General features: G+C 39.1%; 1 protein-coding gene across 1 annotated transcript in view; it reads left to right on the top strand.

Annotated features, from left to right (window-relative positions):
• SMYD3 (SET and MYND domain containing 3) overlaps positions 1 to 12,488 on the top strand; it is a 758,734-nt gene that overhangs the window by 188,582 nt on the left and 557,664 nt on the right. The window contains exon 5 of the mRNA XM_017953214.3: positions 1,345 to 1,481. Within this exon, the coding sequence (XP_017808703.3) occupies positions 1,345 to 1,481 (137 nt within the window). The remainder of the gene's footprint in view (positions 1 to 1,344; positions 1,482 to 12,488) is intronic.

The following is a 12,488-nucleotide window of genomic DNA, read 5'->3' as shown; positions in this document are numbered from 1 at the left end:
TATAAGGTTGTGGGATCCTAAGTTCCCATGATAATAAATTATTGTCTAAGAAATCATTGGGTTAATTATTCTGTCAAATAAGTAATCTAAAGAATATGCATAGGCATAAGCAACAGAGTTATGCTATAGTTCAACTTGATGTATCTTTTCAAGTTTTAAAAGACAGCAAAGTATTCAGATTTTCTTGTTATATTTTACTGCTAGATAATTAACATCTGTTACCATGGGTTTTACTCTTCACATTAGCCCTTCTCAGTAATAGTGTCATACACATGACCTTAAGTGAAATACTCCCAAACGTTAGTGATTGACCTGTTACATACTTTTAACCTTAACACCCCATTTGTGGTATAATTGAAAATGATATTTAAAGGGGGTAGTATTGGCTTCAGAACTTTTTTTTTCTTCTTTTGTTTTAGAACCATCTCCTTCTGTTTGGGGTGATGCCACATCATATCTTGTTTTTTGTCTTTGTTTTTTTTTTTTTGGACATGGAGTCTCTCTTTTTGTCCAGGCTGGAGTGCAGTGGTGTGATGTTGGCTCACTGCAACCTCCACCTCCTGGGTTCAAGTGATTCTCCTGCCTCAGCCTCCTGAGTAGCTGGGATTATAGGCACGTACCACCACGCCCGGCTAATTTTTGTATTTTTGGTAGAGATGGGATTTCACCACGTTGGCCGGACTGGTCTTGAACTCCTGATCTCAAGTGATCTGCCTGCCTCAGCCTCCCAAAGTGCTGGGGTTACAGGCATGAGCCACTGTGCCGGGCTCCTTTATCTTGTTTATTCAGCTCAGATAACTTGAAGTTGACATTGCTTTGCTTGATCCCTGTTCTATTCATGCTGTACTAACCACATGACAAATTTAACCTATTTGAACTTTATCTGAACTTTTTAGTTCTCATTTTCTGTCTTTTTACCTTAGAGGTGATGCTATTTATTAGTTTAGTCATGACCTAGTTGTAAATTATTTCATGGAAAAGTCTGCTTAACTTTACTGACTTAATATGAACTTATAATTGTTTGTATGTGTGTACAGAATGATATAGAAAATCTGGTAACACACAAGCTTACTGATTTTGGTTTTAATGCTTTTTTCATATATATGCACACTTACGTTTTGATAGGTGTTTGATCTTATGCTGCAGACAAAATTTGGCAGAATTTAATTGATAATATATGCATCATTTTTAGTTGGCAAAAGATAAAACAATATGTATTTGCTCTTTGTCAGAATCCAATGTAAGGTAGGAAATATTTGGTTTAACAGCCAGCATTGAACACTTGAAAATTATCCTTTAAAAGTTTACTTTGAGATTGTGCTATTTATTTTCTCTTTAAAAAAGATATTAACAAACTGACTGAAGATAAGAAAGAGGGCCTCAGGCAACTTGTAATGACATTTCAACATTTCATGAGAGAAGAAATACAGGATGCCTCTCAGCTGCCACCTGCCTTTGACCTTTTTGAAGCCTTTGCAAAAGTAAGTGTTAAGTTTGCTCTCTTTGCTAATTCCATACATAACCATTCGCTCCTTATTTTGTCATTGGTTACAAAAATGTCGAGAATCTTGACAGGAAATTCAAGACCCTTAATGCCTTATATTACTCCCTTATCATAGTGAGTAGAGAATGAGAGAATGTATTGTGTGCATTGAAAAGGGTATGAATTTTTCTGTTTTATTAATATTCTTGTTATTGCCTGAGTATATTCATTGTCAGTTCTCATTCAAAGTGTACCCTTGGAAGAAAGAGGATGCTTTCTTTTCTCAGAAGAAAATAGCATATCCCATTATTTCTTGTGAATGGACTTGTTTGCCATTGCATTGCATTCATTGAGCTTTACGGTGGTGGTTTAAGCATAGAGCCTGTCTTTGAAAAGAAAAATTTATTGAAATCCATTTCTTTTCTTTTCTTTTTTGTTTTAAGGCAGAGTCTCGCTCTGTCGCCCAGGCTTGAATGTAGTGGCACGATCTTGGCTCACTGCAATCTCCACCTCCCAGAATCAAGCGAGTCTCATGCCTCAGCATTCTGAGTAGCTGGGATTACAGGCGTGAGCCACCATGCCCAGCTAATTTTTTTTGTTGTTTGTAGAGACGAGGTTTCACCATGTTGCCTAGGCTGGTCTTGAACTCCTGACCTCAGGTGATCCGCCCACCTTGGCCTCCCAAAGTCCTGGGATTAGAGGGGTGAACTACCACGCCCAGCCTCCTGAAGTTTTTTTAAAAAAATGATTCCAAGGGTTTATCTTGGCCTACGGAGGAAGAGCGCGATGATTGATTCTTTTTTTTTTTTTCTTTTCTTCACGAGCCCATAGGTATGAAATGATTGATTCTTGATGTTTACCCTGGGATAGGGATGACAGAAACATTCCCCTCACTGCTATGGATCTGCTGTCCTCCTTTCTCATATCGTGGGTTTGCATTTGTTTTAATGTTGATCACAATTTAATAACAAGTAAAACTTTACTTTTGACAATTTTGCCACTTATTTTGTAATTTGTAAGCACACATTTAAAGATAGATTTATGCCATTAATATTTTAAGACATGTTTTAAAATTTACTGTTTTCTGAAAAATTAAATGTAATTGGTTTGATTGCTGGAGATTGATTCTAGGTTTTCTCAAACGTATTTTTATTCTGTATGGTACATTTTTATGATTTTCTGATTAATGTCATCTTAGATATTCTGGTTTATCTATAATTTAAAATTGATTTCAAAATTTATTGGTTACTTACAGTGCATCTGAAAACTTCCTCATGTATTTCATATGCTTCTGAAAATTATAACCTATAGAAGTATCGTGTACAGTGCACAAGGCTCTTTTCTTGTTAAACACTACAACATGATCACCTACTGAAAGACAAAAATATACCTTGTGATGATTATTACCTCATTGCTAGTGTTAAGTTTGTGGCTATTCTGTGGTAATTATTTCTATTGTTGGAAAATGTTCTACTGATAATTACTGATGTTATTAATATCCATGAAAAATATTTTAAAATACTTTCTATTGCTACATATAAAATGTGAATTACTATCCCAGTTCTTCTTTCTAAAGATTTTAGTCTCATGTATTTTATAATGAAATTTTCTCCATGTTGTATGGGGGTAAATTCTGTTGCTGTGATTAAGTGGACCAGTTTTTAATACTGTGCTTACCCTTCTCACATAGTATTTGTTATTGCTAGAAAAGTAGAACATATGCAGTTTTGAGATTTTGGGGCATCATTGGCCTTAGATGTGTGATTTCTGCATTAAAATATGGGTTAGTAATCAGAGGAAAGCAACCAATAGCCTATGGCTTCTGTACTTCCTGGTGAAAGTTTTGTTAATGTTTTTAATTTGTATTTTTCTGCTTATAAATTTGTCCTTAGAAGAAATCACTCCCCTCCTGCCCGCCCCCCGACTCCTTCTCCCTCCTGCCCGCCCCCCCGACTCCTTCTCCCTCCTTCCCACCCCCCTACTCCTTCTCCTTCCTTCTCGTCCCCCAGCTCCTTCTCCTTCCTTCTCGCCCCGCAACTTCTTCTCCCTCCTTCCCGCCCCCTGACTCCTTCTCCTTCCTTGTTCATGAAAGATCCTAAATTAACCTAAATGGATCCTGCAGCTTTCAGGGATGAGTCACTGAGATCAGGATGTTGATGGTGTGTGATGGTACAAATCACATCAAGCACATGGGAACTGGGTCAAGATCCCTGGGCAGAGATTTTTATCCCAGTCTACTGCTCCTCTCCTCATTTTACTTTGATATAAAATTAATTAATCAAAGAGAAGAAATGGGCATCACAGAAAAACAAGATCAAACAGGGTTTTCTTTATTGAGGTCAGGTAAAGTCAGCCTTCTTCACAGCGTAAATTCAAAAGTCAGTTCATTAGGCTGTGGAAAGCAGGTCAACATGCAACTATCCCTGACTGGCAGTTTGTACATACGGAGGAAGCTGCTGACTTCTGAATTTATGCTGTCAACAAGCCTGGCTTTACCTGGCCTCAATAAACAAGATCTTGTTTTATGGTTTTCTTTTGGTTCCTCTCATTTACATTCATTCAGGTTCTGTGCAGATAATAGACGTACTAAGCTTATGTTTTAGCCCGTCTTTTTTTTTTTGAGACGGAGTTTTCACTCTTGTTGCCCAGGCTGGAGTGCAATGGCACAACATCGGCTCACTGCAACCTCCACCTCCCAGGCTCAAGTGATTCTCCTGCCTCAGCCTCCCAAGGAGCTGGGATTACAGGCGCCTGCTACCACACCGGCTAATTTTTGTATTTAAAAAAAATTTTTTTTTTTGGTATTTTTACAAAATACAAAATTTATCTCCTGACCTCGGATGATCCGCCGGACTCAGCCTCCCAATGTGCTGGGATTACAGGCATGAGCCACTGCGCCCGGCCAGTTTTAGCCCTTCTGATTGTCATTGAAGGCATATGGAATTCTGAGAGCTTTTCTAAACTTGCTTATGTCTTAATTTTTTTGATTTTTAAATTATGGACGTTTTCAAACACACACACAAATAGAAGGACTAGTGGAATGAATCTTCATGTTTCTATCAGCTGGTTTCCCTAATTTTCAGACTCATTCTATATCTGTCATTTTAAATACAGTTCACGCAGATGTTCTTTCTCTTTGTTTGGAGTTTTACACCTTCATTAGAATTAGTCTTTTCTTATTAAGTCTCTTGCCCCGCTGAGAGGTGTTTGTTAGTTGGATTTGAATTTGCTTAGCAAACTCAGCAGACTTTTATTTGTTTATTTGCAGGTCTAGTGTGTACAAAGTCCTCTTGATACAGGGTTGTAGAAGTATGTGACTAATTCTAAATCTCAAAATTGTCTGTCAAGGCAGAAAACTTCATCAGGTCAAAAGTCTTACTTGAAGGCCGGGCGCCGTGGCTCACGCTTGTAATCCCAGCACTGGGGAGCCGCAGGCGGTGGATCACCAGGTCAGGAGATCGAGACCGGCCCTGGCTAACACGTGAAACCCGCTCTACCAAAATACAAAAACTAGCCCGCCGAGGTGGCGGCTACCGTAGTCCCAGCTACCGAGGCTGAGCAGGCAGGAGAACGGGCGGAACCCGGGCTGGAGCTTGCAGTGATTGAGATCCGGTCATTGCCTCCGCAGCCTGGCGACAGGAGCTGCAGACCCGCTCAAAAAAAAAAAAAAAAGTCTTACTTGAAGAACATGCATATCTTTATCAAACTTGCACTTTTCCCGAAAGGTAAGGAGTCGGGGAGGATGAGACCGTTCTTAATCCTGAGAGCGTATTTCGTTGTCTGGTGAGCTGATGGCTTTTTCTAATGGAAACTCGTGATTAATGCCTGAAAAGTTGGCAGCTTGCATTTTGAACACTGGAGTTTCTACGAAAATGGTGTGTTCTGCCTGGACCAGGTTCTCTCGCGTAATACTGAACGTGGCATCCGCTGCGCGAAGCCTTTAATTACTCTGGTACCGTTCGCCGATTTTGAGACCCTTTGTGTCATTTTCCGGCCTTCCCAGATATCTCGCCCTTTCACTGCACTTCACCGCGTTAGTCTGACTCTGACTCTTAGCACCAGTGTTAATACACACGCACCCGAATAGCAATTGGGGTTTGATTGTGGAGTTTTCTGTATAAATATATCCTGTCCACTTATGAATTCGTCGCCTGGCTGTAAAAACTGAGTCACATGAGCCATAGGAAGGAGGAATTTTTCTAGGGGTGGGTATCAAGGGGAACCTCAGATCAGAAGTAGAACCGACATCCATTTCCAAAAAAGCCGCAGGATGGTTGGGAAACAGTGGCATGCTGCCCTGTGAAATGCCACTTGCGGCGAGGGTGTTGGTTCCTCCAACCTCCCAGAGGAGCCACGCCAGCCTCCCCCTGGAGAAGGTTTCCAAAGGAAGTTGTCACCTGTGGAATACAGATCTCAGTTATATTTAGTAATTATAGTAGAGTTAGAATAAGTGCTTGATGTTTAAAATGTTTGTTTTGTACTGAATGTCATAGAAAGTGAGGGTAGGGATACTCCCAGAGTTTCTGCGATGATGTGATTGATGATTTAACCGGCGGACGGATAAGCCAGACAAACTGACCTGCGCCCATCGCTAAGCACAGCGTTTCAAAACCTGAGATCACGTTCCGCGGCGTATCGGGGTGGTATCAGTGACGTAACAGGACCCAGTAATAAAGTATCAGCGTAATAAAGTAATAAAGTAACAAAGGCCAGGCGTGGTCAGGCGTATCAGTGTATCAGGCGTATCAGGCGTAATAAAGGCATTCCAGGCGTAATGTGCTGCGTATTGGGGCGTAATAAAGGCGTAATGGGGCGTGTATCGAAATGGGGTGGTCAGACGTGCGTATCAGGCGTATCAAAGGCAGATCCGAACTGGCGCAAGATTAACTACCAACAGCAAATGAAGGTGTTCAAAGGGTAGGAATTGCACCGGGGCTATACAGATAAACACAGGAGATGTCATTATTTATATGCTCATAAGAAATAAAGGCCAATTTCATTTCTGCTGACTCTTTTTCACATTGTTTAGAGATGAGAAGATGTATGTCTCCATCTCTGTGAGCCGTTTCTCCTCTCTACTGCACACGTTTTTTTTTTAGTCCCCACTTCCATTTTCAAACAAAATTTCCTTTGAGATTTTTTTTTTTTTTTCCCCTTTTGGGAATAGGGTCTCACCCTGTTGCTTGGGCTGGAGTGTAGTGCATGATCTCGGCTCACTGCACCTCTGCCCCCTGGCTGTCAAGTGATTCTTGTGCCTCAGCCTCCTGAGTAGTTGGGATTACAGGCGCGCACCACCACGCCTGGCTAATTTTTGTATTTTTAGCAGAGATGGGGATTTTGCCGTGTTGGCCAGGCTGATCTCAAACTCCTGATCTCAAGTGATCTGCCCACCTTGGCCTCTGAAAGTGCTGGGATTACTGGCGTGAGCCACCCCACCCAGCACCTGTTAGGTTTTGAAATGGATTTATTGTTCAGGCGCAGTGGCTCATTCCTGTAATCCTAGCACTTTGGTATGCTGAGGCGGGAGGATCATTTGAGCCCAGGAGTTCGAGACCAGCCTGGGCAACATAGCGAGATGCCATCAAATTAGCTGAGCGCGTGGTGGTACACACCCGTAGTTCCTGCTACTTGGGAGGCTGAGGTGGGAGGATTGCTTGAGCCTAGGAAGTCGAGGCTGCGGTGAGCTGTGATCTCACCACTGCACTCCAGCCTGGACTACAAAGTGAGACTGTCTCAAAAAGATTTATCATGGCCTGACAAATGCTGTGATTCAGTGTACTGATTGGGTCCTAAACATTTGCTATGAATATAGAAAATGTATATACTCTTAAGCATAAATAATATGCTTTGAAAGTCAGAAAATTACAATTAGACAGCTGCTTGGTGTGCTGAGATGGGAGGATTGCTTGAGCCCAAGAGTTTGAGACTGCAGAGAACCATGATTGCGCTACTGCACTCCAGCTTGGGTGACAGAGTGAGACCCCAACTCAAAACAAACAAAAATTACAGTTAGAAAGAGGCCAAATTTAAATGGGAGGCTGAATAATATGATGGTTAGGTCGTTTTCCTCAGTCAAGTAAATGAAATGCTCTCCATCTCAATTTTCTTTTCTGTAAATGGAAATACTAATATTTACTTCATAGATCTCAATGAGGATCAACTATAAGGTACTTAGTAGTGTCTGACACATATTATTCATTTCTACTACTGTTGCTCCCACCTCCCGGCTTTATGTTTATTGGATTATAGAACTTCAGTGTTTTATGTCTCCCTGTGCTGTCATCTAGCCAAGAGTACAGTCTGCAACTGATTGTAAACCAGAGTCTCAGATGGTTGTACACAGTTGTGCCCAGTGTTGGTGTCTCTTGAGATACTGAGAATTACCTGTTTTGTTGAGAAGAAATTTTGCAAACAGGCAGTGATATCTTTTCCCGAGTAACTGGCTTGATTTCAGTCATAGCCATTGTGGACAGAAATCGTTTACTGTTGCCAACGTTCATAGCAACTCCATAACATCGAAGTAGTTTCTTGGGATTTCATGTAGGAAAGGTAAACGTAGACTTCCCTTGATGACCAAAATCTTTCTCACACATGCGTCTTAAAAGGATGGAGTTAAGGATGCTTTAGTTGTCATGTTTTAATTAATTGAAATGACATGGAACATATTGTATTTCTCTATTCTATCCCTTAAAATGTCCATTGATAATTATTGGCAATGGTTATTGATAGTCTCAATTTCAGTAGAATTTGTTTTGAGATTATTTTTTATGCACATAAAAGACTTTAGGGATTATTGTACCGGGTTCTAGAAAAATATATAATTTTTTTTTTCTGGGTTTATAACTTTCTTTTCTAAAAATGTATTTGACAGGCTGATTAGAAATGTGGTACATAGAAAATAGACTAGTTGCATAGAATGTTTCAAAAACAGACATTAGATTGGCAGCAACAAGAATGAAAATGACCTTCCTGACCACAAAACATATGTCATTGTTAGTGTTTCTGGAGCTCTGCAAAGTACTGTTGAACTTTATAATGTTGTGCAACGGCCACAGAATTTTTTTATTAGAAATTCCACATCTGTTTGAGAAGAGGTTCCCTCCGTCTTTCTTTTCAAACAAATTAATAATTCTCCTGGTAGCATGTTATTTTTGTTCTTTAGGGCACGTATGTGACCTCCAGAGCTTGCTTTTCCAAAATCTAATTTTTAATTATATTAGCTGTAGCTGGTTTTGCAATATGCACTGGTTGCATAGATTGGAAAGTGAGTATTTTAGAGGGTATTTTTGGTACTATGATGTTTAAATTTTACAGTTTCATTCTGAGTAAATTCTTTTTCATTGGAGAATCTTTTTTTTAATTGGGGAAGCAGTGGAGAAGGTGTTAAAACAAGAATCTTACTAATTCATAATATAATAAGAAATCGTGATTTAATATTTTGTGGTATGTTAGAAATAAGGCAAGAGAAAATCATGATATTATATTCCAGATTACATGCTTGCGTTTGGCCGGTATGTGCCTTTACATTTAGAGTGATCATAAATAATGGATGTGATATTCTGCTATAACCTCCCTCATAATTTTAGTGAAGTATATAAATCAGCATGGAGGAAAAATTACTAAATAACTTTTTCATGTATCTTTTTCATCCTCTGGTGAACAGTGTACCTCAATAAAAAGCGAGAACAAAGTTGATCATATTATATTCAGTTTTTAATCTTAAATTTTCAGTCCTGTTAACCATCCCATTCTGGATACACTGGTGCTCTATTACTTCACTGTTGTTGGTGGGCTAATTTGTGGGAAGCGTATCACCTCTGTTGTTTTGAAAGGTCAGGAGTGTGTGTATGTTTGTCACTGGAGGGTTTCAAGTTCACGTAGGACCCGATTTTAGAGCCTTTTTTGTTGATGAGCTCTGTTGGGTTTCAGTACTGTAGCCTGCTATAAAGTAGTAAAGAAAGCAATCTTTTGAATTAATAAAGTGATGGATTATCTAATTACAAAATTGATGTGAAATGGCGGTATGATAACTTTGACTGCATTACTAAATGATCCCAGTGACTGATCAGATGTGCCTGGGTTCCATTAAGGAAAAATATGCCATTAAATATTTAACACTAAAAGCGAGCAGACACACCAGGATTGCTAACCTCCAGTCACCGGGGTGCTTGTGTCTATATGTGTGGCAGTAACTGCTACATGCCACGTCTCTCTGCTTTGCTCACAACAGCTGCTAGAATACTTAGCTGTTGGGATTATACTTCTCTTCTGGTGTTAAGTAAAGCAGGCAAACAGCTAAGATGCTTAACTGCCGGCAGATCCTGGCATTCTAATTATGAAATGGTGTCATGCATCTATGATTTATATATTTTGTCTTTATTACAACAGATTGATCTCGAAGTTGATTAAGGAGACAATTATTCTCAGAAATATTTTTTTACCTTCAAAGAAAGTGATGTTTGTAGGACACTCGGGCTTTCAAACAAAGTAACTCATTGTTTGGATTTTTAATGATGATATTTATTTATCCTATTCTTCATTTATAGCCATTTGGTTAAATATTTCTTTTCACTTATATGTTAATAACCTATGATGAGTTGGTGTATATTTATCATAGTTAAAAACCAGATGCCAGCTAAACTTCTGCCGTTGGGAAGGATAATTAGTAAGTTCTTAATCAGCATTTTTATTTATACCTGTGTTGATGGAGGTTAATTGCCTATGTAAGGCTGATGCTTTGCTTGAAAGTATTGATGGATAAATGTGTTTGTCAAGCCTTGTTGCTTTATGTATATGAGTGTATAACTTGCCATTAATGCAGACAGAGGTGATATTTTTAAGTGTCTGTATGACATTATGAAATGGCAAAGGTTACCGTCATTGCTTTGGCTTTTCCTTTAGTGGCAACAATCTCTACTAGAGTACTGTGTCTCTCTACTAGAATGCGATTACATGGAGCTAGGAGTTACATCTTATTTATTTTGAATTCCTCTTAACCTTCATCGTATGCAGTAGGTCTCTGATTTTTGACTGATTGAAGGAATGTGAGAAAACAGTATCCCTTTTCCGTTTTGTGGAGCACACTTTGATAAATGTTTTTATGTTTTATTTATTTCATTTCATTAAAAAATTATTTTTAAAGATAGGATCTTGCTCTGTCACCCAGGCTAGAGTGCAGTCGTGTGATCATAGCTCACTGTAGCCTTGAACTCCTAGGCTTAAGTGATTCTCCTGCCTAGCTGGGACTACAAGTACATGCCACCATGCCTTGCTAATATTTTGTTTTACTTTTGTAGAGACAGGGTCTTGCTGTGTTGCCCAGGCTGGTCTTGAAGTCCTGGGCTCAAGTGATCCTACCTTGGCCTCCTAGAGGGCTAGGATGACAGACTAAAGCCACTACAGCTGGCCCAGATATATATTTTTTAAAATTAATACATTCTATAAATATATGAGACTTGACAAAAAGAAACACTAATATCATGATAGAATTCAAGAAATCTAGTAAGTTACTTGATAGCTCTGACTCATAGCGACTGCCATTATACTAAGTTCTTCAAGTTCTTCAAGGAATGATGAATGGCTATATGAATTATTCCAGGTTTTAAGAAAATTTTTCTTTAAAAACTCACATGATGAATATTTAGGCTTTCCAGACAGGAGACAAAAGTGAATTACAACGGCCTCATGACAATTTGTAGTGTGTAAAGAGAATGCTACTTATGGTTTCTGTGGTAGCTGCTTCTTTAAAAAAATTATTTTAAATTGGCAAATAAAAATTATATATTTATCATGTACACTGTGATGTTTTGAAATATGTATATATTGTGGAGTGGCTAAACGGAGCAAATTAACATATGCATTACCTCACGTGCTTATCGTGGTAACAGCTCTGCCACTGTAGCCTGAAAGGCCCCATGTACAATACATAAATGAATGGGTGTGCTGTATACCAAAGAAACAGTGACACTGAACTTTGATTTTCATGTAATTTTCACGTATTCAAAAATATTCTATTTCCCTCCAACCAATTAAAAATTTAAGAAAACATCCTTAGCTTGCAGACTAAGCAGGTGGTGGGCCCGTTTTGGCCTCTGGGCCTTTATTTGCCAAGCCCTGAATTACCATTTGTGAGCCAGAAGATTTTCCGCACACACTTGGAAATAGGGTGTGCTGGGAGAAAATTCTCTAGTTAACAAAGGTTCGGACATACTTTGTTATTTTCTAAAAAGCCATTGGTTCTGTCAGTTTACATTGCCAGTCACATTTCTGAGCACAGTACGTATACAATAATTGTTTTTTGAGTTAATTTTTGTTTTACTCTAAGCCAATTTAATTCAATAACTGTAAAAACGTTTTAACTCAATGGTACAGTAAGGACACTCCGGTTGTTTTGTGGGACTTTATTGTCTTAATACTTTAAACTGTCATTCTTGGCTGTTTCTTTTTTTTTTTTTTTCAATTTTAAATTTTTTAGAAGACCAGGTCTTGGACAGACGCGGTGGCTCACGCCTGTAATCCCAGCATTTTGGGAGGCCAAGGTGGGTGGATCATCTGAGGTCAGGAGTTCAAGACCAGCCTGACTAACATGGTGAAACCCCGTCTCTACTAAAAATACAAAAAACAAATTAGCCTGGTGTGGTGGTGGCGCCTGTAATCCCAGCTACTTGGGAGGCTGAGGCAGAAGAATCTCTTGAACCTGGGATGGGGAGGTTGCAGTGAGCTGAGATTGCACCACTGCACTCCAGCCTGGGCAACAAGAGTGAATCTCCAGCTCAAAAAAAAAAAAAAAAAAAAGAAGACAAGGTCTTGCTATGTTGCCCAGGCTGACCTTAAACTCCTGTGCTCAAGCAATCTTCCTGCCTCAGTCTCCTGAGTAGCCTAGACTGCAGACATGTGCTATCATGCCCAACTTGTTTTTGGTTTTTAATTAAAGGTGTTATATTTTGTTCTTTTGTTTTGAAATGAAACATAAAGATAAAATTTGCTAATAGAAATATTTTGGTTA

The sequence above is a fragment of the Papio anubis genome, chromosome 1, assembly GCF_008728515.1.
Source record: "Papio anubis isolate 15944 chromosome 1, Panubis1.0, whole genome shotgun sequence".
Taxonomy (NCBI): Eukaryota; Metazoa; Chordata; class Mammalia; order Primates; family Cercopithecidae; genus Papio; species Papio anubis.
The sequence above is the reverse complement of the archived record's forward strand: the minus strand, read 5'-3'. Positions and strand labels throughout refer to the sequence as shown.